The sequence below is a fragment of the Phocoena phocoena genome, chromosome 12 (assembly GCF_963924675.1).
Source record: "Phocoena phocoena chromosome 12, mPhoPho1.1, whole genome shotgun sequence".
NCBI classification, from domain to species: Eukaryota; Metazoa; Chordata; class Mammalia; order Artiodactyla; family Phocoenidae; genus Phocoena; species Phocoena phocoena.
In genome coordinates, this window is record NC_089230.1 from 38,146,611 (window position 1) to 38,172,725 (window position 26,115).

The 26,115-nt window shown below is 35.5% G+C and overlaps 1 protein-coding gene across 1 annotated transcript in view; it reads left to right on the forward strand.

The window, feature by feature from the left end:
* Positions 1-26,115, forward strand: part of TRDN (triadin) — a 372,809-nt gene that overhangs the window by 206,458 nt on the left and 140,236 nt on the right. Inside the window, exons 13-14 of the mRNA XM_065888711.1 lie at positions 17,988-18,041; positions 24,552-24,581. Coding sequence (XP_065744783.1) covers positions 17,988-18,041; positions 24,552-24,581 — 84 coding nt within the window. The remainder of the gene's footprint in view (positions 1-17,987; positions 18,042-24,551; positions 24,582-26,115) is intronic.

Below are 26,115 nucleotides of genomic sequence, written 5' to 3' on the forward strand. Positions count from 1 at the left end.
GCCTTTTAAAAACAGCACATGATCTGTTAGTAAAGAGATGTAATCAATAATGATCAGATATTTTGCTCAAATATTAGGAGACCAAGAAGGATGTTTACAACCTCACCAGGAAGGCTTACCACAATGACTGGGGGATTTTGAAACCTAGAAAGAAAAATGTGACGTTTGTCAAATTAGATAGTCTATGAGCACTGTTCAGCTAAACATTCTGTATTGATAGAAATGTTCCATATCCACATTGTTGAAAATGGTAGCTACTAGCCACATGCGTTTTCTAACTCTTGAAGTATGACTGGTGCTACTTAGAAGCTTAATTTTAAATTTTATTTAGTTTTATATTTGAATAGCCAAATGTGGCTAATGGTGCCCTGTTGGCCAGCACAGCTTACTCTTTTAGTTTACTAGATCCTTCCTTTACCCGCTCCCCACTCCTTTATTTATCTGAGAACCCAGACACAGAAAATAAATTGTAGTTTTACTTAACACAAGGGTCAGTTAGGATTCCTATGCTTCCTAAGAGCTGGGTAAGTTTCCATGGAGTGCTGGTAATCTCGCTTTTGGGGAAAAAAGTATAGCACTGAATTAGCATTTGTTCATTTCCATGGTGTAAACAATCCCACCATGACCATTTTGAAGCTACCAACATGAAATCACCCAGCTGGAGAAATTTCTAAAAATTTGACTAGTGGCTCTCACAAGCTTGTACGAACTGGCTCCAATGTACTTATGCCCTGTGAAAGTCCAAAGCCCTCCCACCTTTGCTTCAAAATCCCAGAGCTTTGTATGCTCAAGATCACCTCTGGCTGTGAGCCCTGCTCTTACTTAATTGGTTCAGTTAGTAGGTTGGCTTGTTAATCCTCTTGATTCTGTCCTTTATTCTCACCATCACTTGTCTTTAATTTGCACAAAATCCATTCACACAAACTATTTATGTAAAGAGTTGAATTTTAAAAAAAGGAGTTTATGGATGGTAGAGCATATGTGTGTGTGTGTGTGTGTATAGTCAATGGTAACAAATACAGATTGAATATTGGCTATCTTTGCTATTTAATGCTCTCTGGATATTGTCTGTTGTCCTTTCTCAGGTAGTCACTAGCCTCAGGTCATCTCTCTGACTCCTTTACGACTTTTTTTCCTCACTTGTCCTCACCTCCTTACTTTTGGATTTCCCCCAGGAATTCTAAAATTCTCATTGTCATTTAAAGCAGTTTAGGTCTTTCCAGTCTCCTAGACTCTCCTTTTAGCATCCAAACTCATCACTTTGCTTAAAGGGCCCCAGGATCAACCGTCCTTATAAAGCAGTTATTCATAAATTCAGCAGTTATTTATTGAACACTGATAATGTGCCAGGCACTCTTCTGGTTGTAAATATCAAATCTGGCCCTCTATTACATTAGTGGTGAGTGTAATCATTGTCAAAATGCCTAGCCCAGTGCTGAAATATGTTTGCATTCAGTAGATATCACGTTATTATATATATTTTAAGCAAAATTTAGAATTATTTAGAAACATTAAGGGAAAGAAATAGAGGATGTGATCTTCAGAAATATTAAGCTTTTCATTTCTTTATTTCATCTATTCCCCGTAATTACACATCCTATTCCACCCCAAAGCCTTTTCAGTCATATTTATGACCCTCAGATGTATAGAGACAATGATGTAATCCACTATCATTGTAGCAAAGTTGTGCATTTTTAATTAATACAAGCATATCTTTCCATTGACCTGTATTTGTTTGTTGTTGTTGCTTCTGCTATAAATTCGCTAGCTGTACATTGTGGGTACACAGTAAATATGCACTGAAAACACTTTTGGTTTCAATGAATGAGAAACTACAATAAATGAAAAATACAGTAAGTGCCGTAGTCATGCTTAATAATATATTTTGGCTTATTTTTTTTCTTTGATCATTCTTTCAGTTTTTACTCTAATATTATTTGGTAAATTTTGCAAGTACATTGGGCAATATTTTATTGCCCCGATGCTAGGAGCTTGTGGCAGAAGAGGGGATATACAGTGTTCTGTGTTAATACGCTTGCTCATCCACTGTCTCTCACACCTTCCCACTGTTTTAGGCCTCCGCAGCCTCTGTCCTAGTCAGGCTGCATTACCTTTAGTCTGGAACACTGTTTTATCCTTCTTGACTGGTTCTGCATAGCCTGTAATTTGCACCACATATTTTGCAGTGCGTGGATTCATAGCCTACACATCTGGTTATTTTACTCTCCACTTTAAACCTGCTGAAGCTTTACTTTGTCCTTAGGATAAAGTTCAAATTTAAGGGTGTCAGTGCCTCTCCTGCTCTGTGTCTAGTTTCATCTCTTGATAACTGCTTCGCCACACAAAATTCTCTCCAGTCATTTAAAGGCATTCCATTCTCTGTTACACTTTCTGTTCTTTCAGAGGCTTCTTTCTTTGTTGAAAACCTTATCTTCACCTCTCTGTCGCTTATGTTTTGAATAACTTTTATTCATATTAAAGTATCCAGTTATTATTTCCGTAAAATATCATCCCTTCCTGCCCCTCTAGATAGGTAGGTATTTTGTTCCAAGAATTCCCACTAAGTATCCATCTCTTACAATGGAACATAGTGCACAGCTCTGGGTATTTAATTGTATCTCACCAGATCAGAGTCCTGTTTTTTTAAGTAGGTTTCTCTATTTTAACTGACAGAGCTGGGTACAATGTAAAATGAATATCATGCCTCTGTTCAAAATTAAGGAGAATTAATAAATGCTATCCATAACTAGGAGATTTTGTTTCTCAGCTAGTATTCAAAAGTGACTAGGAAGAAAGCATACATTTGCAAGTATCCGTTATGTTCAAAGTATTGTGCTCAGTACTTTACATATGTCACCTCATTTAATCCTCACAGCATTTGAGCCTTTGAAAACCTAAGCATGCCCAAGGGTATAAAATACTAATTGGCAAAGCTGGGATTCAAAGCTTGACCTTTCTGAATACAATATTTATGTTCTTTTTACCAATTCACATTACTTTTGAGGGTCTATGAAAGCTGAATTGCTGACTACTATCCATCTTGTTGGCTCAATTGAGGAATATTTATTAAAGAGCTTTGTAAACTGTAAATATTCTACACACGTACAAGGAGCTATGGGTATTCCTTAAGCATCTCTTAAATACATAACTAAGTGACTCTACAGTATTAATAGCATCATTAGTGTTAGAGAGAAGAAAAAATATTTATTTTTATTTCTAAGAGTAACATTGCCCAGTGTGTATTCCTCTGGGATACAGAGGAATGTTATATTAGAGAAGAGTTCTATCATCAAATATGTTTAGGAAACAATGAGCTTAAATTGGTTTCTCTACTGTAGAATTTCAGTGTGGAATATGTTGTCATTTTAAAATCTTAGGTAACATCTTGTCTGCATGCTTTTCAGAGTTCTTGACCCTGAACTCTTTTTGTGGATAAGAGCATCTGTCAGAGCTAGTATTCTATGGATCCCACTTGTAAATTAGTTGTAAAATTACTCATCAGAGAATGTTACTCTTAAAAATGTGTTCTGCCATGTAAATTCAGACAAGGATTGTGGATGGCTATTTCTGAGATGGTAAGTATGGAAGTTAATTTATATACGTGGGTTGCAAAATAACTCATTAAGTTACCCCTCTAAGAAATAGATATGAGAGTTTCCCACTTGATATTAGATGATATAAAATATGACTTCTTATTCGTGTGCTTAATTAGTACTATGCATACTGAGATGCTTCAATTAAATTCAGAAACTTTGATGATTGAGTGTTGTGCATGCAGTGTTGTGATGAACCAGATGACCAGCACAGAGCACATGGGAATTACATACTTACTATCTGCCGTCTTCTAAGCATTTTCAAAGTATTAGCTCCTGTCCTAATGTGAAGCCAGGTACCATTTTTAATACATTTTAAAGATGAGGAAGCCAAGCAAGAGAGCTATTGAATTATTTCCCAATGTCACACAACTAAAAATTGGTTGGGATTGGATTTGTAATTAGGCTGTGTGCCTCTAGGGCTTATGTTATTAACCCCTATGTGATACAATATTGCCACTTTCTTATTGATTTCTGATGGTGAAGTCTTTGTGGAAAAAACAATTTCTTTGTACAAAAGTGTACTTGTATTGCTATAGTTTTCAAGATTTACAGCAGTTTTGAATGAAGTAATCACAAAAGGTAGCAGTCTTACTTTTACCCTTCTTACAATTCATTTTTACCAAATAATTAATACTTTACCATGCTTCTCCCATGTTCTTTCATCCTTTAAAATAACATGTTTTTATTCAACAGATTTACTATTTTAGTCCATCATTTAGATTGTGGGGGGTATATTATGCATATCCACAGAGAGGGGATGGCATGAGGGAAGAAAAATGATGCATTTGGAAAGTCTGTCCTCATGGCATGTGTAGATTAGGGAGAGAGACAGAAATGTATGTGAACAATGAAAGCACACATAGAAGGTATAGATGCCTTAAGAAAAGTCCTGGTGAGGTGCCGTGCTGGCTCAAAGGACAGAGAGAGGGCTTGCACTTGGAGGATCAGGGAAGTTTCCAGAAAATGATGGTATTTGAGGTTGGATGAAAAAGAGTACGCAGTTGGATGCGAAGATAAAGAGAGAAGCAGACAAGCACAAATAAAGGCATGGGGAGAGCCCCAGTGCTAATTTCATGTCCAGAGTTACTAAAACGTGCTGTATTCAGTTGGGTATAAGCAGAAAGCAACTTTGTTCTTTCAGTGACTACCACTGCAAACCTCTCTTTAGACCTGCTTTTCTCTACCCCTTGGATGAAATCCGAAAAAGACCCTATATTTTTCCTGGTCATGCTCAGATAATAAAACAATGATCTTTTCCCCCAAGCATTTAAAACTTCCAAATCCAATGTAATATCAAAGCTCCCAACACCCATCCCAGTTAAAAAGTTTCCCATTGCTCAGCTTGAGCTTGCCCTGAGCTTGGAAGCCAGTAAGTGGGTGGGGTGTCCTGGGCTTCCTGTCCCTTCTCCTCGCTCTGTTCCCAGGCAGCTGATAGCCATAACCTCCAGGGTAAGAGCAAAGGGGAGGGAGCAGGGATGAGGGATACAATCTAACTTGACTGGCTCAAGTATTACCTGAGTTTGGTGCCTTCTGTCGTAGTGTCAGATGTCCAAAACTGATTTGCACACCAAAGATAAGTTATACCATTGACAAGTTAATTTAATAATTCTAACACTAAAATGCTTAGTATAAAATTTTCATGTAATTGAAACAAATGCATGTTATTTTTAGGACTGTGCCTTTTTCATTTTATCTTTTTTGTGTAAAGGAATATAAACATTTTAACTTTAGGAATAATCAGGGACATAGGGGTTAACTACCACCTGAAACCATCATGTAATTTAATTTTTAGAAAAGAATGCCAAGGCCTGCTCGAATGGGATTGGGAATGCCAGTTTAAATTCTTTGAACATCAAATATATGTATTACTACCTTTAGATCTGTTTCATATCTAACCTGTTTTAAAAAAATCTTAATTTAAAATCAACTATATGGCCCCAATTGTAGGATAACTTATGAACATTTGTGTGTGTAGCATGCTGTGTTCTGCATGCATTTCTTTATTTGCCATTTGTTGAATTCATAGGTACCATTGTCCTTATCAATACACAAGAGAAACTCATTCTCTGTTTTCAGTTATTCCTAAAGTGTTAGCTCTCAGGAGAGACTGAAAGATTCTATTCCTGTTTTTGAGCCCAGCAAGTTCCTTTTAACTGAGACAGTAATTTATAACACTGAATGTAAATCACATGGAATGATTTTTCTTAGACCAAATTAATTTGTTTCACTACTTTGACAATCTTCTAACATATAACAAAATCTAGATTTTTAAAAAATTGTCTTTAAATGATCTGATTCCAAAATTACTAAAATACATTAAAGACTTCAAATGTTTAAAAAGAAAAATTCTGAGAACAATTCAAAGATTAAATTCACATAAAGGCAACCAAACTCAATAAAAGTAAATAAATTATAAATCCAAAGTTAACTAAAAAAAAAAAGAGTAGAACTAGATTTTATTCTTCTATTTTTGGTTAATATACTTGTTACTATTACTTGAATATTTTATAAGGGTTGATATTTTAAATATTTAAAGAATTTTGGGGTAAATATATTCTCTATCAGTATCATTGTTTTTGTTTATAATTAATATTCTTATAATACAATACACTAATTTACCATGATACTGCAATATTAACACTATTTCTGTGCCCGAGATAAGTAATTAAAGGGCAGCCTTGGAATCCTTCTTTTCTGGTCTTCTTGTTATATGAAATAATGCATTTCTTTCTTGTTTAAGTCAAATAATATAGGATTTTCTATACATTACTCTATATAAATTAGCTGTTAGTACTGCCATGGTTGTTATTTTTTTTAAAACTCAGAACCGTTTGTATAAAAAGATTTGCTTGCGTTTACATATGGCTATCAAGAAAAAAATGACATTATTTTGAAAAGAGTTGAAAAGGCATTCTATGTTGGAAACATGCTGGACTAGGAATCCGAATATTTATGACTTAGCCTAGGCCTGCCTCCCTGTCTGATAGGGTTATGACATAGATCTAGTGAAATAATTTATGCAAAGGACTTTGGAAATTCTAAGGATGCATACAAATTAAAAATTTCATTCAAATACAGAATAGTTCAGAGTAAGATTTTCAGTATGTTGGTGAGGACTTTCTAGAACTTAATGTGTTATACAATCTTGATGTCTGTGAAATACAGTTTTGTTGAATATTTATGCAGAATATTCATAGGTTTTGATTTTTTTGGTCTTCCATTATTCGATTTTGGCTTTTTGCTTGGTTTTAAAAAATTTCTGATTAAAATTTTAATCTGTACATTTGAAGTTATCTAATTTTCTAGAAAATTCAATAAATGAAGGATGAGGAATCAATAAAATTTTTAGAAATTTGAGTAGACATATATATTCCAAGGACTGATGTAAAAAGTCAAGTATGGTCACAAGATAAATCAGTATTTTAAACATTTCAGCACAAAATACTGAGGCACCACCACTAAGTTTCTGCTTACTGTTCAAGAGATAGAGCATCCTTCTTGGTATTAGTCATCTAATGAGTGTTCTCTGGTTCTAGTGCTTGAATACTTGGGTTAGATTGCAATTAGTATGGGACCATTGGTGGAATGATCAACCTTCCTGTGATAGCGTTTTGCAGTAGTTTGCCATGATATCAGTGTGTTTTTGAAACTAAATTGACTTTTAAAATTTCCCATCATCATGTGAGCTTGTTTGAGAGATATTTGATTATTTACTAGTCTCTGGTCTGAGGATTTAACATGGTAACCTCTATTGCATCCTTACTTTTGGCCTCCTCCCTCCAGCCTTATCGTATAGTACCGGAACTCATTCTGTCTGCTTTTGAGATTTCTTGTCAATGTTAAAGTTCTCAAAAAAAAAAAAAAAAAAAAAATATATATATATATATATATATATATATATATATTTTGCATTACGCAGGCCTCTCACTGTTGTGGCCTCTTCCGTTGCGGAGCACAGGCTCCGGACGCACAGGCTCAGCGGCCATGGCTCACGGGCCTAGCCACTCCGCGGCACGTGGGATCTTCCCGGACCGGGGCAGGAACCCGTGTCCCCTGCATCGGCAGGCGGACTCTCAACCACTGCGCCACCAGGGAAGCCCTCTCAAAAATATTTCACGCTCCATAGTCAATTGTGATTTCATTCTTAACATAGATTTTTCAAACTGTTCTTTGGTTTCTGAACTCAGATATGTACAGTAGTTCATATTTGTAAAATTTTCACTGCCTTCACATGGGTCATGTGGAATCCAGTCCATCTGTGAGATGCTGGGGATGGGCTACTTGGAAACCTTATAGTTCTAAGAGTGGATTTCAGTTCAGTCATTTGTTAGAAGAAGATTAATACCTTGCCTTTTACCAAAGTATGTGGGAAGGTGTTTTCATGTACTAGCACTCACTCATTTGCTCTCAAATACTTCTGTGCACATGGCTCCAGTAATTGAAATATTAACTCCCTTATTTGTGCATATGAGCGTGGATTTTGAATATTCAAAGGTAGAGACCAGCTGCTAAAGTAACCTATTATGCTTCATTGTATGGTCCCAGGGAAAGCAGTACATTTGCTGCAATATGTGAAAGTGTGGGCTTCAGAGCAATGTCAGTCCTTAGTAACCTCAGCTTGTCATTTTGCTGTTAAGAGAACCTCTAGGCTTCCTGCTAAATATCAATTTAAGTTTAAGTCTGCATGCTTGACATTGGGGACTACTGTTCCTGAGAGGTGTACATAATTCCCTTTAACATTGATGGAAAGGAGAGCACGACGTGGTGAAATATCCTTCTTGGGAGGACAACATTGTGAAGCTCATTTATTTCTCTAGATCGATTATGTGCGAACTGACAGTTAAAGCATTTGAACTCTTGGAGCTGTGACACAAATTTGTGCTAAAAAACAGATCATCACACATTACAATAAGTCCGCAATCCCTAAAATTAGGAATAAATAGGGACTGTTATCTATGACTCATTCAGTGACATTTCATCTCAAATATGTAGTGCATATTTTCCCATACATCCCAGAGGTAACAAACAGCAAATAATATCACCTTCATGTTTAAACAAATAATTGCATACTTTACATATTAGATTAGGGGAAAAAACCTCAAACATGTGGCAGCTATTATAGTACATAGCTTCAAAAATTAGATCACTTCATCCAAGTATTTTGTTCTTCATGAATGTTAGTAAACGCCCAAGAAGGTTGAAATCTTGATATCAGATAGCAGAAAATAATCAAATATTGCTTTCTGGCTTTATTAGATCTGTTAACTATTTGCCAAATGGTCCTCTTTAGTTTTAGAGAAAAAAAACGTTGCCCTATAATCTTGATATATCAGAATACCTACATATAATATTTAATAGCACAATTTTATGCATTAGAAAACCTGAGTCATTTCAATAATAAATTTCATTTCTAATATATTTTCCCTCAACTGTCATTGTTTTTTATCACAATTTACTGCTTGTATTTACATTTTTTTCAATTCTTCTCTCCAGTAGTTTTTTCTCTTTATCCTTTTCTCTCTCATATTTTTCCTTTATTTAATAAAATTCCATTTTCAGCTAAATTGAATGTATTTTGAATTTGGACATCTTCCTTGTACTCGTCATTGATCACAATATTACCCTTACAGGAAATAGTTGGGCGTTGTTGGCATTTCAATAGGGTAATTTTGATTTCCAGAGGAAGAGATGCCTTTCTCTCCACCAGTGCTTTTTACTATTCCCTCTCCCACATCTTGGGATCTTTCTACCTTAATAGCTTTCACACTTCCCAGACTTTTTAATATTTTTCTCTCCATCAGGTATTTTTCTGCTCTCTTCAAATAAAATGGAGTTTCCTATTTTGAAAACAGCGTTTGCTTGATTCTCCCGCTACCTTCAAGCCACATTTTTTCAAGTGCCTTTTACAACACTTGTCAAATAAATGACTTACACCCTCCACCTCGATTTAGTCACCGCCCACCTTAAGCCCCTAAAGGCAGATGTAGTGTAAATCCTGACAATTGGCTTTTTTTTTTTTTAAATGCCAGTGCCTGACTTAAGCTTTGGTTTCAGAGTCATCCACTTCAAACCACTTCCTAGATGGCTGTCTCAGATAGGCACCTTGACCACTTCCTAGATGGCTTTCTCAGATAGGCACCTTGACCACTTCCCAGATGGCTGTCTCAGATAGGCACCTAGACCACTTCCTAGATGGCTGTCTCAGATAGGCATCTTGCCCCAGCCCCCCACCTTCCATAGTCCAGGCTTTTTTTTTAGAGAGATCTTGGTTTATTTTGATAACCGACCGCTTGGGCCGCTTGCTTTTTCTCTTCCCAGGCTTTCAACTCCCACTCTTACGTTTTTCATTCACCAGTAGTGAGTCTGCAAAACCCTAGGCCCAACCCTTGACCCCAACAAAGGCAGAACTCCAGGCCTGCTAGCTCTCTCTTTCTCTCCATCCCGCCTCAAGAACTTGCTTTGTGGCCTCCAGGTGTGCCATGTAATTTCCAGGACCTGTAAGTAACCTCTTTTTTTTTTATTGCTGAGGGTGTCTTGCAATCATAAGAATACAAGGCCCTGTCCAGATACAACATAGGTTATTGATAGGCTGAGACCAGCACAGAACAATAGGCTTCCTACTATTTGCATCCCAATTCCAAAATCCTGTTCAAAAATGTGGCCAGGGACTCTAGATATAAAAACAAACTCTCTTTGTGTTTAATCCTGAGGTTTATTTCTTCATTTTTTAAACATCCTCTTTCCTTGACCTTGCTGAAATTAACATCTGAAATTTTCTTATACATTTTCAACCAATATTTTTCTCAAGCCAACTTGAGAAAGCCAACTTCTGTTTGTCCCTTAGAAAAACTGTTCCTTCTTCCTCTCATAATGTTAACTTAACCTCTATGTGGATGATGTGAGAATCTCCATATGTCTTCAAAGGCCATATTTTTTTCCCAATGTCTACTTAATATTTTCACTTGAAGTTACACCATTGTCTCAAATGCAATATGTATTTCTGTTATAAACTTCAAATAAATTACGTTAAAACAAATTCTGTTTATCAGGTCCCAAACCTGTCATATTCGAATAAACAGCCTTCTTTTTCCTCCTCTGTACATGTCAAACACATCTACAGAGGAGGAAAAAGAAAGCTGTTAAATGTCTAACTAATTATTTTCTTTCCACTTTCCATTCCATGAACACCTGCCTAGTTTTACACATTATCATTTTACAACTAGAGTATTTCAGTGACAATTTACCTGGTTTCTATGCTCCCAGAATAAGCCCTTTCTCCTGACAATCACGGAAAGTTTATCTCTTTGAAACATTGCTGTGTAATTCCCTTGCTCAAAAGTGTAATGGCTCTTAATGTTCTAAGAAAAAAGTACATCTCATTATTGAGATTTCAAGGTTAGTTTTTTTGACCATAATTTACTTTAAACAATTGTAAAATTTTCATTTTTACTTCTCGTTAACACAAAGGAGACTCTTGCTCCCCAGCCAGATAGATCCATAATCCACGGTAATACTTAATCAGTCATTCACTTTGTAACTTTCTTTCCCTCACCCCTTTGTGGCTCTATACTCTCCTTCAAGCCTTACCTATTTCCTGCCTCCTTTAAAATTGCCAAAGTCCAAAACTCAGATTACTATGCCCTTCATTTGGCATTTTTCCTGTAGTGTCCCTAACCAGACTGTGTGTGGAAATAGTCCTTACATTTAAGTATCGTGCCTGACCCCAGTAAGCATGAATGCAAAAAATACAGAAGCAAGAGTGAGTGATGGGACTCAGTAATTATTTGGAGAAGTATTTTCTCATTTAATAAAATTGAGTTGTGCAACCTTAAATTGTCTGTTAAACCTGAGGACAAAGTTTAGGTGAAAGCGTTTCTTAAAAAATATAACCCTGAATTCTTCCTTAGATTGCTTTGATTTAGGACTCTCTGTTAAGGATTCCTTCTTTTTGGAAATCATGCTAATTTTCCAGTGTAATAGATCTGCATTTTATAAACCTAGCCATTTTTTCAAGAAATGTAGATTCTCTTTGAAGCTGATTATAACATCTTCAGATTTTGGCATGTGCAGTATTATAGAGAAAAAAAAAGACTCAGTGAGTCTGAACAGTTTTATGAGGATAATTGCTACCTATTTGGTTTAGAATTTCAGGCAGATAACAATGACTTTTTTAAACACATTTTCTCCTAATCATTATTCATGTACCCATGCAAAAAGATTGACCGGATGCCTTCTTAGTGCCAAGAATTGTGTGAGAGAATGAAAATAAACCATGCTTTGCTCTCAGTTTTTGCTTCCACTATCCTCATTTTTTTTTTTTTTTTACATTTTTATACGGTTACTTTTATGCTTAACAATTCTGTTTGTTTATAACATTCCCAAATTGGGTAATGAGATAAAAGGGGGTATGTGTGTGTTTCTTATGGTCTAGAAAAGTGAAAAACAGAATGGTAATATTCACAGACACTGTTTACTAATGTTAGAACAATAGGGGCTGGTGGTTTTTAAGGGCTGAATTAGATCATGATGCTCTATGATATCATTTAGTGAGGAAATCACTCCTCATAGTATGTATAAGCTGTGAGTTAAGGGACCTACCAACAGCATATCACTTAATTTTTAAGACTGAAATTTTACCTGAAAAATATGGCTGAACAGTCAGAAATTTTGTTTTTTTGACATGTATATATAATATACATAATAAAATAACTTGTTTTCTAAAATAAACTCTTGACTCTTTAAATTTCGTTTTGTTTCACTTAAAGAGCCCAAATCGATCTTAGATAAGGAAATAAATCACTCATATTGGGAATGCAATAATTTTTCCAAATCATAACATTTATTTCAATAAAAAGTCAAGTTTCTACTTGAGTCCTAATTCTTCTAGGAAGCATGTTTCCCCTAAGAGAATCCGTCCAGTTTGGTGGTTAAAATGCTTGCTTTTAAAACATGATCAAAGAAAAGGGGGTAATTATTTTATGGTAAGGGAGGACTACGAAGGTAAGCCTCAATAATAAAAATAAATAATCAAGAAATTTTCCATCAAAACATAATATAGGTAATTTTTTTCAAATTCGCGTATCTTTGTTCATAGTCACGGATTTTAGAAAGGTGTTACAGAAGTAGAAAGGGACCTGGAGTGATCATCTGGGGCTGCCTCTTTGCTTTAAGCAGATACATTGAGGACCCCTCGAAAACAGATACCTATCTGGCAACTCCAGGAATGGGACCTCACACCTTCCCATGGTATCACATTCCATTGTTTTATTAGCTGTATGGCAGAAGGCTTTTTCTTAATCTAACTGGAATCAGCCTTCCCTTTAACATGCCAAATATTTTTTAAAGTGAAAGGCCAAATCATGTCTCATTCATACTTTTCTTCTTATTAAAAAAAAAAGTTTCCTTCTTTTAATTGTTTAAATAAATCTATACCTTGATCTTCAACTCTAAATTCTAAATTGTTAAATGTTTAAGAAACCTGCCATTCTTAGACATTCAGAGAGCTAGCTAGATGATGCCATGAGGGGAAATGCCCGTTACTCTAATTGTAAATATTCTCACTGATGTTTTCCAGTTTCTTTTCTCCCTAAGCTTACTTCTCTTCAAATAATATAGGAAAATGTGATTCCATGTGTAGAAACTGTAGGTAGATTTTGACTTATATTTAATTAAAACATTAAAATTATTTTTTTCAAATTAAGAAATATTTAGAATAGTTTTTATGGAAAACATAGTCTGTGCTCTTAAAGATTAAGAAAAAAATCAGGAGAATATTTTAGCAAACCTTGAAGAATCTTTTGTTTTTCTGAATTAAACTCTATAATGCTATGATACTAAGTTAAAGGCTATTTAGATTCTAAAGCAAATACAATGTACAAAATACATTCCTTGATCAGAAGATTTTCTGGAAAAAAATAGTCTAGCTAAATTATGCTACCTATTGTAAGCAATGCTGCCAGCTTATTTAGATTCTTAACCTCTAGCAATAACAGATTATTTTGATAAATTATTCATATTTCTGCACTGTGCACCTTTTGCAATTTGCATATCTGGCAGCAAATAGGCTCTCCTTTCAGGCTTCAGTCCCCTCTGTCAGACAGGATGGCCGAAGGCTGCTTCATGATTAATTTCATCTCAGTGGGGTTATTATCATACTGAAATTAGCAATGCCCCTGAAATATGCTTTCCTGGAGCTACAGGCACAAGAGGCTTATTTAGTTTAAGAGCTTTTAACCGTATAGTAAGTTTTAGCTTAATTGTTAACCTTTCTCTATTTGGGGAGTATGTACACCTAAAAATAATACTGGATTTTACAAGACTAGAAAACAATAATTTAGAGCTTGATTTAGCAGCTCATTGGATTGCAGGATAATTTGTCATTAGTTTCTAGTATCTTATTTTAAAAGGATGTATACGTTTGAACAATCAAGGAGGTTTTTATATTGCTGGTTCAAAGTTTACTGCTGAATCAATAAATATTAATTTTTCTTCCGGTTTGTGTAAAAGTCTCAGCTTTTCTATATTTAGTTTTCTCACCTAAGAACAGTCTAAATGCCTTGTACCATTGCAGAATTAGCAAGAGATGGCTTTTAAAGAAATGTTTCCGGAAAATATTTTAAATTCAGTGATTTGGGGTTGGGAAGAACTGGAAGATTGCTTAGAAAATATTTAAAATGTAAGTGTGGTTCTCTACAGTGCTATTATTGTTCATCTGCTGTCCGTTAGTCAAAGACCAATACTAGACTCACAGTGCAGCAGTCTACTTGCTGTTAAAGATACGTGAACCCTACACTTGAAAACTCAGTGGATTCACACTTCACATTAAAAGAAGTCAGAGTATAAACAGAGTCCTGTAGATGAAAAGTTCATGATAGTAAACTAATATTTAAACCTATATGCAAAAATTGATTTCTTAACAAAGTAGTTGCAGACTCAATATATTTTCAGTTTGAGCTCCAAAATATTATTTATGGATTTCAGAATTATTATAAACTTCAGTTGAATTTTCTTATTGTCCTCTGTTCTTATTTAAATCACTATTTTATTTCAAAAATGTAACTATAAAAATTATCTAATAAAAAATTGAAAAAAGAAAAAATTATTTGATATAATAAAATTTTCATTTGGGCTGCGTGTAGTAGAGGCAGTGAGTAATACAGGGGAAATAAGACTGGCCATCACTTGATAATTTTTGAATGGGTGTTGAGAGCACCAATGAGGTTGGAGCTTATCATACATTCGTTATTTTGTTATATATTTGAAAAATTTCCTAGTAAAAGGTTGGTTTCATTTTCAGTTGGCAGTAATCAAAAGGAGAGAGAAAATTATGTATACTGAAAACATGTCTGTAAAGATTTAATGTGTTTTCACTCTTGTGTAGTGTTTTTTTACCGCTCACTGCTGTGGCCTGTCCCGTTGCAGAGCACAGGTTCCTGACACGCAGGCTCAGCAGCCATGGCCCACGGGCCCAGCCACTCCGCGGCATGTGGGGATCTTCCCAGACCGGGGCACGAACCCGTGTCCCCTGCATCGGCAGGCGGACTCTCAACCACTGCGCCGCCAGGGAAGCGCTGTCTGGCCTTCTTAATGTACATTTATGGTCTCAGAGTTGCTTCCTTCTTAAAGCATTGGTTTTGAAAATGGAAATACTATACACTAGCAGATGTCAAATCTGATCACCTGTGCATGTGTCCTCAATAGATTAGAGGCTGACAGAGGAACAGAATGATCAATGGGAGAAGTTATTAATAAGGCCCTAAGAAAAGCTCTCCATAATTCACAATTGGGTATACCGGGTGGTCCAACAGAATCATAGGCATGGAGAACTCATTTAGAATCAGTGGTCTAGGGATTCCCTGGTGGCGCAGTGGTTGAGAGTCTGCCTGCCGATGCAGGGGACACGGGTTTGTGCCCCGATCCGGGAAGACCCCCCTTTCACGGAGCGGCTAGGCCCTTGAGCCATGGCCGCTGAGCCTGTGCGTCCGGAGCCTGTGCTCCGCAATGGGAGAAGCCACAGCAGTGAGAGGCCCGCGTCCTGTAAAGAAAAAAAAAAAGAATCAGTGGTCTAAGAAGACATTAAAAAAAAAAAAAGAAAAGATAGGGGGAAATTTGAGTATAAAAATGCTAAGGTACTTTACTGACAACTATTTTTAATTTTCTTTTTAATCAGAACTACTCTACAGTTCTCTGACATGTTAAGATCTTTAAGTAGTAAAACACCTAGGCAGTTTAGGGTACTTTTGATGATCTTTCCTATGTATTCTTTTTTTTTTTTTTTGTGGTATGCAGGCAGGCCTCTCACTGTTGTGGCCTCTCCCGTTGCGGAGCACAGGCTCCGGACGCACAGGCTCAGCAGCCCTGGCTCACGGGCCCAGCCGCTCCGCGGCATGTGGGATCTTCCCGGACCGGGGCACGAACTTGCGTCCCCTGCATCGGCAGGTGGACTCTCAACCACTGCGCCACCAGAGAAGCCCTTTCCTATGTATTCTTGTATCCTTTCATCCACCTTTTCATTCACCAATTATTTATTAAGTACCCACTAAATGCTAGTTATAGGGTAGAGTAATACTTAGAAATATGTTAGTTAGAATTCACTATCTATGTGTAAATCTTGATTAATTCTGATTTGAGACCAACTATTCTAGATGTGACAAAGGTAGCACTAACATGATAGTTGCATGTTCCTCCAGGAATAAAAGAAATTAATAATAAAAAGATCATAGTTAGAATGGACTCAGTTTAATTTTGACAAAAGATATTTTGTCTTAAGAAATAAATTTAGTAATAAAGTAAACCATATATGTGGATAAATAATATTTCTTTTATACAAAAACAGAATGAAAAATTACTATTTTTGTATCATGATAATAATACAAATGAATAATTATCTCACCAACAAGAGGTAAAGCATGAATTAGAAATTAAACCTCTGGTGTTTGGCCAATGAAACATTGATTCTTTGCTTATGATTCTTGGCCAAGTTATTCTGATGCAATCTTGTTATTTTATAATTCTAACTAGGATTATAATATTAACCTGTAATCAACATTTGATGATAATTAAATGAAAGATTATAATATATATGTGTATCAACTAATACATTTACACCTAGCTTAGTACATACAAATAATAGGTCCTAAATAAATATGTGGTAAATGAGCAAATAAAGATTAATACCTAAAACAAATGAACAAATCTTCCTTCCCATGTTGTTAAATGATAATTCAATTATTGAAAACTTAGTAAAGACAATCATGAACAATTATTTAGTGAAATGTGAAATGATCCATTGCTTTAAAAATCTTTATTTCTCCTTTATTTTCATGCTAATTAATCAAATAATATATTTAAATGTCTATGGTGTAAGTGAGGTTTTTTTGGTACCCCGTTTCTTTGAAGAGAACATTCTGAACAAAGAAAAAAAAAAAAAAAGCCAACACAACCCCCCTAAGACAAGAGGGAAGAAAGATTCAAAGTGAAACTTGCTCATACTCTCACAACACATACTGTTGTCCAGGGCCATGGTTATAGTTGATGGGCACCACAGCAGGGTAGGGAATGACATTTTAGGTCAAAAGCTTATCCTGGAATTTGGTTGTTCTGGGCTTTGTTCTCTTATTAGTTACTCAGTGACCTTCAGTGAGCCACTCTATTTATGTCTTAATGCTCCATGCATTTCAAAGGGCTAATCATACAGAAATAATATACAAAGAATTCTGAGATTTTCAAATTCAGGTGCTAAGGGCTTCCTTGGTGGTGCAGTGGTTGAGAATCTGCCTGCCAATGCAGGGGACAGGGGTTTGAGCCCTGGTCCAGGAAGATCCCACGTGCCACAGAGCATCTAAGCCCATGCGCCACAACTCCTGAGCCTGCACTCTAGAGCCTGCAAGCCACAACTACTGAGCCCACCTGCCACAACTACTGAAGCCTGCACACCTAGAGCCCGTGCTCAGTAACAAGAGAAGCCACCGCAATGAGAAGCCCACACATCGCAATGAAGAGTAGCCCCTGGTCACCCCAAGTAGAGAAAGCCCACGTGCAGCAACAAAGGCCCAATGCAGCCAAAAATAAATAAATAAATTTAAAAAATCAAATTCAGGTGCTTAATGAATGCAAAGTATTCCATGGTCAGTTAACAGTGAAGCAAAATAGTTTTGGGAAACTTTATTTTATAATTTTATTTGGTTCAGTTACTTTATTTCTGTCTCGGTAAGCCTAATTCTCAGTGGTTCTCCTAATAATTGTGTTCATTTCTTAACAAAAATTCTGAGTGCCAAGGGCAGTGTTTTTATGTTTGTGTTTTTATAATTTTTCCTTTTTTTGTTGTTATATATCCTTCTGAAATAGTACTTCATGGTAATTTATTTATGTCTTTTTTTTTTTTTTCATAAGATCCTGGCAAAGTCCCAGAAGCCAAACAAGGAACAATAAAAGTTACAGCACAAGGTAGGCAACAAAACACTTACAAATTCTATTGCTTTTTAAAAAAAACTTATAGTAGCACTTTATTGACAATAGCCAAAGCTGTTTATTGCAGAATAGCACCATCTGCTGGGTTATTATAGAAAACATTTTGTTGTTGCATGAAGATGAACATTTCAAGAATTTATTTAGTAATTGGAGAAAGTGCAACTGAGAGTAATGCCACATTTGCAGAGGAGACACTGAATGACCCAAGAATTCGTATCTCGACTCCAGGTTTGTCATTGAGCTTTTACTTGTACATCCAGAAATAAACCATAGATTAATTGATACATAGAAGATAATATGATGGACAGATAGAGATACACAAATATATAAAATTTCCAATGTTTTTAGTTATGCATTTAAATTTGTGTCATACTAGAAAATTCAGTCAGAATGTTATTAAATTAATACTACTTCATCTGTATATCGAGACTGCAAAAATCAGATATGACTACAAAGTAATCATTCTAGCTTTTATGAGCCATCTGAGAAAATTTGTTTTATCACTCACTAATATCTTTGGGACATCAAAAGTGGTTTTGTTTAAGAGAACTTTAGAAAGTATGTTGATTCTTTAAATCATCAATTTGGGAAAAGTACTTCTTTAAAATAATTTTCCTATAATGTTATTTTTAAACTATTACCTGAAATCACATCCTTTGAGAAAGCTACTCTAACTCCATTTTCCACTTTATAGAACACTCTTAGGAAAGAAAAAGGAAAATATTTACTGGAGAAAATCTTTATTTTTTCTCCTTTGCCACATTATACAGCATTGACCAATAAAGGAGATGCATTTAGGTGGTGGTACATTTGTTTCTGTGCAGAAGCCCCTTGTAGCAGACTTTGAGAAGTCTGCTGAACACATGACATGATTCCATCTGATCCAAAATTTTCTGTTACATTTAATCCTGGACCCAACGACATACAGAATCATCCTAGTAAATATTGGTAAAATGGGTTGACTAGCCATTTGACCCAATCATGTTGTTTATAAAGTATATGTGCTAGAATGGTTAAGAACTATGACACAAGGTTTTAGTTTTCATTTGATCATTGGGTTGATCAACAAAACTGATTCTTCTTTAGGAGAGTTCTCATCAGGAATGTCATTAATATTATGGGAGGTAGAAAAGCAGGGCAAATATTATCATCACTTTTGTGTTTTCTATTCATGAAAATGCAGCTCAGAGCGGATTCCTTAAGTGAATTACTACCTAGTTCAAGAATTATTGCAGTTAATGCATATATGTTCTCATAAAAAAACACAATAGCCTGGCACAGTCTGTTTTAACTTAGGCTTCTGAAGGTCATGGTAGGTGTGGAACTATGACTCGAGGCAGGCACTTAGTGTTACTTCAGCCTCCTGTTAGAGGAGTTCAGGGGAGAGAATTGAAGAGGTATTTGGAAATCTGCTTCAGATTTGAGCTTGGGGCCATGGGCTTTTACATTCCAAGTACGTTGGATTAGGCAGACTCAGAACTTAATGCTTTCCGAATAAAGCATTTATTGTTGAGTGAATAATCAGGTAGAGTTTCGAAGACTTGTAAAACTATCCCTTTATGAGATTAGATGAAAGTGCTGATTGAGAACAGTGTACAAGGCAAGAGTTAGGGGCTATACATATATATGTTCACAATTTAAATTGTAATGACACATCAAAGCAGGGACACACCAAACAGGGATAAATGTCACTTGTGTTGTGCACATACTCAGTAGACCTTTCGTAGACAGGTTTTATAACACCACAGCTGCATAATTAAATTATGCATAGAAGTAATTAATATTTGCAAGTACTCCATGTGGAGACAGCTTAAACACAATGGCAATACTGCTATAGCAGAGACTGATAATTTTGATAGATACAGTGACAAAATTGGCAGTGATGTTTATAGTGGGGTAAAAGAGTATATCTCTTCATTTATTTATTTTTTTTTACTTTTATAACAAAGGAACTATTTAAACCCTAGTTTTATATAAATTATGTATATATGTACATATTAATTATAATTAAGATATAGCATTCTTTTTTGGAAGTACTTAAAAATTATTTTAACAAAGAGTTTGGAGGTACTGAGAAGACAATGACATAAATGTCTTTATACTACAGGAGATTACAGTTTGGAGATATGAGAAATTTAAGTAACAACACAAATTGAATATCTTGTAGTGCTGAATTGAATTGTAGAGATAATAAATGCCAAAGAATTAAGACAAAGTGATTTTCAGTAAGAGGGATTCTTCATGGATGAGGGGTGACTTGAGTTTGTAGCATGACTAAAAAATAAACTGGAAGAAAAAAAGCATTGCTAGTAAGTGGATGACTTAAGTAGATAAAGAGCGATAATTATGAAAGGTTGTTGTCATCATCAAGACATGAGACAATAACCTCAACTAGGATGGCGCAGATGACTTTAGAGAAATGCGAGTAAGGTGAACATTTTGAAGACATCATATTTGATAAACTATACAGATGAAACAAAGAAAAAATAAAAATGGTACTGAGCTTTCGAGTGTTGGTGAATAGGATCATTATAATTGTTATAGTGATAAGTCCCAGGGGAAGGAATGAGCTTAAGGGAAAAGAAGAGGATTCACTTTTGGGCAGGTTTATGTTGAGCAGACGGAATGTTATCCAGGCAATGATTTTTCTGTAGCCAGTTAGAACTTAGATGGGATATCAATCTAGTTAGTAGATATTACACAATAAGTTGTGGTGCAGGAATGGGATATAGACCAAAATGGGGAAAGGAAGGAGAGAAATAAGGAATCTTTTTTTTTTTTTTTCCGGTACGCGGGCCTCTCACTGCTGTGGCCTCTCCCGTTGCGGAGCACAGGCTCCGGACGTGCAGGCTCAGCGGCCATGGCTCACGCGCTTAGCCGCTCCGCGGCATGTGGGATCTTCCCAGACCGGGGGACGAACCCGTGTCCCCTGCACCGGCAGGTGGACTCTCAACCACTGCGCCACCAGGGAAGCCCAGGAATCATTTTTTAATCAGTTAGTTGTAACAGCTAGGAAGACACCTGTTGAGAATGAAATGCTCGAGTGAGGACAGGACCCATAATGGAACTCGCCTTAAAAGATGGGTCTACATCAAATATTTCCGAAATCCCCATCTCAAGATACTGCAGTTGATGCTCTGGTGTGGTGCTGCCACTTATCTCTCATGATGTACCAGGGTATTGGATCTTACTCTGTGCATAAATCTAGGGATGTGCCTGTGGAGTCCTGTAGGTGGGTGGGTGTATATTTGGAAAGGGGGACAGTACACTGAGCCAGGAAAATGGTATTTCTATTTCCTTTCAACTACTGAGATAATTGTAGATTCACATGTTATCTTAGTATGGGCTGCTATAACAGAATATCATGGGTGGCTTAAACAGTAAACTTATTTCTCATTTTAAAAAAAGATGGGTCTATATGCATCTGTGTTAGTGTATTTTGGTGTATTTTTTTTCCTTTTGGTCTCAAAGCAAACATAAAAGTATCCCATCTATTAGAGAACAAAAAGAACAAAATAACTAAAATATTAGCCATTGCAGTCTCAAGATTGCTTTGGAAATTCGGGGTCTTTTCTGGTTCCATATAAATTTTAGGATTATTTGTTCTAGTTCTATAAAAAATGTCATTGGTATTTTGATAGGGTTTGCATCAAATCTGTATATTGCTTTGTGTAGTATGGACATTTTTACAATATTAATTTTACCAGTTCAAGAACATGGGGTATCTTTCCATTTCTTTGTATCATTTTCATATTGCTTTATCATTGTTTTATAGTTTTCAGAGTATAGGTCTTTCACCTCCTTGGTTAAGCTTATTCCTAGGTATTTTATTCTTTTTGATGCAATTTTAAACAGGATTGTTTTCTTGCTTTCTCTTTCTGATAGTTCATTATTAGTGCATAGAAAAGCAACAGATTTCTGTATATTAATCCTGTATCCTGCAACTTTACTAAACTGATTTATTAGTTCTAATAGTTTTTTGGTGGAGATTTCAGGGTTCATTACAGTCTCATTACAATGTGAAAAACAAGAGCTAAATAGTTAAGAATCACTCCCACTCAGTAAATCAGTCATCCAGCCATTGTAATCCAGTTAAATAGATTAGAGTCAGGTGAGCTGAATTGAGTGCCAGCAGTGGGACACATAAACAAAAGTTACAAAACCATTATGGAAACAGTTGGACCCTGAAACCCTGGTTTTGATTAACTTCTGGGCCAGAATCCAGCTTGACAGATCACATGGCTTTCCAGATGACAGCGAGTAAAACCCACCAACCTTCAAGGGATACAGGGCAAGAAGCAAAGCCAGTGTCAAGTTATGAAGGAATAAGTCAGACTCCTTAGTTCAGCTCTTTTCTCTCTTACTGTAAAGTTAAGGGCTGAAATTATTTAAGAATGTTAGAATGGGGAAGAGGAAAGTGTGTAATACCCACCTACCTGCACACCCACGTGCACTTGTGCACATCATTCTTCTTGGATTATTTAGGAGTCAAAAAAATTCAAAGTAGCTGCAAAAGATTTTGCCACTTCTTTGAGAAATTTGTTTCAGAGCTTTTCTTCTCTGTGGAATTCATAAGAGATGATGGTTCTTCAAAGTGTGTTCATGTTCTCAGTCTTCATTCTGGCCTTGGTTGCCCCTCAGAAAGAGCGGGTTTATTGCTCAACTGATGAAGTTAGGGACCAGGGCCACTCCCTTGCCAGAGACCCTCCCAGGACCCTGGGAAGGACCACAGCAATTTTTAATTTGTGATTTTGTGTCATTTTATTTTGTTTTTATTGAAAGAGCCCTCTACCTTCACCCTTTGACCCAACTTGAGAGAGGTTATGACTTAAGTTACGGGAGATATCGTGGAGATAATCTCCCATAGAAAAACAAAGTAAAATCCTCTTTTGCAACATCTGAAAGGACAGCACCATTTCAATTCTTGTCCTTATTCTACAAGCTCCAGGTGAAATGCGGAATTTCAAGTGAATTCCAGAATCAAATGTATATATGGTGGGTGATTTTGAAAATTATGATGCTTCTTGAAGGAAATTCTTACTTGTAAAGCAAAGAAGTAACTACAAATAAGTCTATTGAGTCAAACTCAAAGGGTTTGCTGAAATAATGCCTGGTGGCTTCGAAATCTGTCCAACGATGTCCATATCCTTTAATTCATTTTAGTTATCTTTACCCTCCTCACTATATCACTGGAATAGGCAAATTTCTTAACTTAAAAACATTATAGATATAAATCCTCTTTACATTTTGTATGCTATTAATTAAAACTCCATTAAAAAGAAACAAATGTGACAAAGTAGAATAAATTTACTTGGAAATTTACTTTTTTACTCTGAAAGTAATGGTATATTAATAACATTTAGAAAACGGATTTTAAAAGGCCTGTAATACATTAAAATAATAAATTTAAATATATTCGTTTTCAGTCTTTTGTTCCTGATTTTTATATCCAGTTCTGCTTCTTGCTCACTATGTGAACATGTGTAAATCATTTGATGTCTCTAAGGCTTAGTTTCTTACTCTGGGATGCCTTTCTTAAAAGGTTGTTATGAATTCCAAAGAGAGGATGTACATGAAAGTGTTTTGGCAATTGTAGAACAGAATATAGATCCAATGTAGTCCTGGATGTTGGTTGAAAGTGGTCCCCCAAATTCTAATCCACACAGGAGGAATTACCTTAAGGGATGTACATGACTTCTGATTCAGTTAATGTGGCTTAAGACAGCCTAGGTTTGCTTGGAACAATTCCAAGATGACTGAGCCTCCCCCAAATGCTCCCTTCCAGTAACACACATAAACTACAACTTGGATCCTAGTTTAGACTCATGATCTAGGATTAGATGAATTCCACCACAGAGGAAGTCAGAATTCAAAGGTAATTAAAGTGTGCCGTGCCTTTTCTCTATGTAAATGATGATATACATTTGCTAAAAGGAGGGTGGGATTTTCATTAACTTTCTGAAATGATACATTTTATACACTGTTATTGTAACTATGTAAAATAAACTGGTATATAATTCTTCGGTAACTAGGCACAGATAATTTATGGGTAATAAAATAATTAATAAAATAAAATTAAAATTAATAAATTAAAATTAATAAAATTAATAAAATGATAAAATTATTTATTTTTTGCGTAGATCTATTCCTTTTATTTTAGAAGTAATTGTGGTTTGGTCAGATATAACAATTACAAACCTAAAAAGTAATTATGCTAAACACATACTTATTATTTTAACTTCTTGTCTGTGTAACAATATATTTGTATTCTCCTTTATTGGTTTTATGTTTATATCTGAATTAAAAGAAAAACTTTATATGAAATAATATTTTCAATTTATTCTCTTATTTCAGATTTGGATGAATTAATTTGTGCATTGATAAACACTAAGTTTATGAATATATGCACTACATCCTCATATTCTCAGTTTTCTGAGGAATGGCTATTTAATATGTTTTAACACTATTTTCTTTCCCTTATTTCAGCAACAACTAAAAAAGATGAAAAGAAGGAAGGTATGTTTTACGCAAAGTTCCACTATGCTTTTTGTGTGAACAGTTTACCAATAATCAGAGTTGAATTTTGACTGCTAGCTTGTCTGTGTTTACTTTGGATCTATTATGTGCATACATTTTGTGTGAATGTGTTTTTTCTAGAACATCACTTCACACTAAAGGGTGAACTACTTTTTTAAAAAGTAATTTTAATCTAATATTTCTCAATATACAGGGGGTAAAACACAACCTCTCAAAATCCCGGGCCTCCTATTTCATTAGCAATTTTATCGAATTTCAAAAATACATAAAATACAGACCACTTTTCTCATATTGACTACTTATATCTCTGACACTGACAAGCAACTGATGTTATTTTGTTCTATCATGTTGAAAATAAATCATAGTCCATCACTTGCACTCCACCTCCCTTTGTCAAGATGTCTTGATACGGAGTCATTTATTCCCTGCTGTCAAAAAGAGACTGCACCTGATGGACTTATACAGGCAAGAGAGACTTTATTCAAGACTATTGCGATAGGGGTCAAGTCTGTTTACAATAGGAGAAACTGAACTCAACTCCGCTGTAACAAAAATGAGAGTTTTAAAGTTCTGGTGTGAGCTCGTAGAAAAGCACTGGAGGATGTTGGTGGGTTTGGGGTGGGAGCTGGTCAATGTGATGAGGCCATCTGGGTTTTTTAATTTCCTATGAAATTAGGCTCCTACCCTTCCACAGAGACTGGGATATAGGACTGCTATCTCCTTTGATGATTATGTTTCAAAGTGATGTCTTGCAGATCTTGAGAAAGATACTTCTGGTTGTAGAAGATTTATGTTTCAAAGGGACAGAGAAAGAATTTACAACTGCAAGTTTTCTAAAGTAAATGCTCTGCTAAAAGGGTGGTCAGGGGCCTATAGTCAAGAAGAAAACTGTCTAAACTTTATTCAAGTTGATGGGAATGTTAAGGCCTTCTAAGTCACTGTGACTCTATTTAGAGATGTTTCTAATGCACAGCCTGACTACTCTTAGATAGGGTCTCTAGCTATCACTACTGTTTATTAATCTAGGCTTATTTTCTCAGTAAAAATGGCATGTAGATATAAGCAATCACTTATGACTTTGAAAATGACAATTATATTCTAAATTAGTGTTCATATGATCTGAGAAAAAATAAGAAAACAAGTGTTATATTTTATATTTAGTATCATCAGAATTTTACATAGTCCTGATAGCTTGGGAGTCACATTCTGCTTCTGTTAAACAAGAATCTAAGAGTCAATAGATCTGAGAAGGAGAAAATAATTTAGTTGGTTATTACTTACCTAGGAGAGAAAAACATAGTATCATAAAAGTCAACTAATACATATCACTGTGTTTATTATAAAGGCATAGAAATCAGTATTAATTCCCCATATACACATAGCAAATATTTCAGTGCATTTTGGAAATTATATCATTTATATGATCAACATTGTGGTGTGTATACAGAGACCTTACAAGAAAAAAGAGATAGTAAGTTCCTGATACAGCTTTTGACAGATAGTAAGTGCTCAA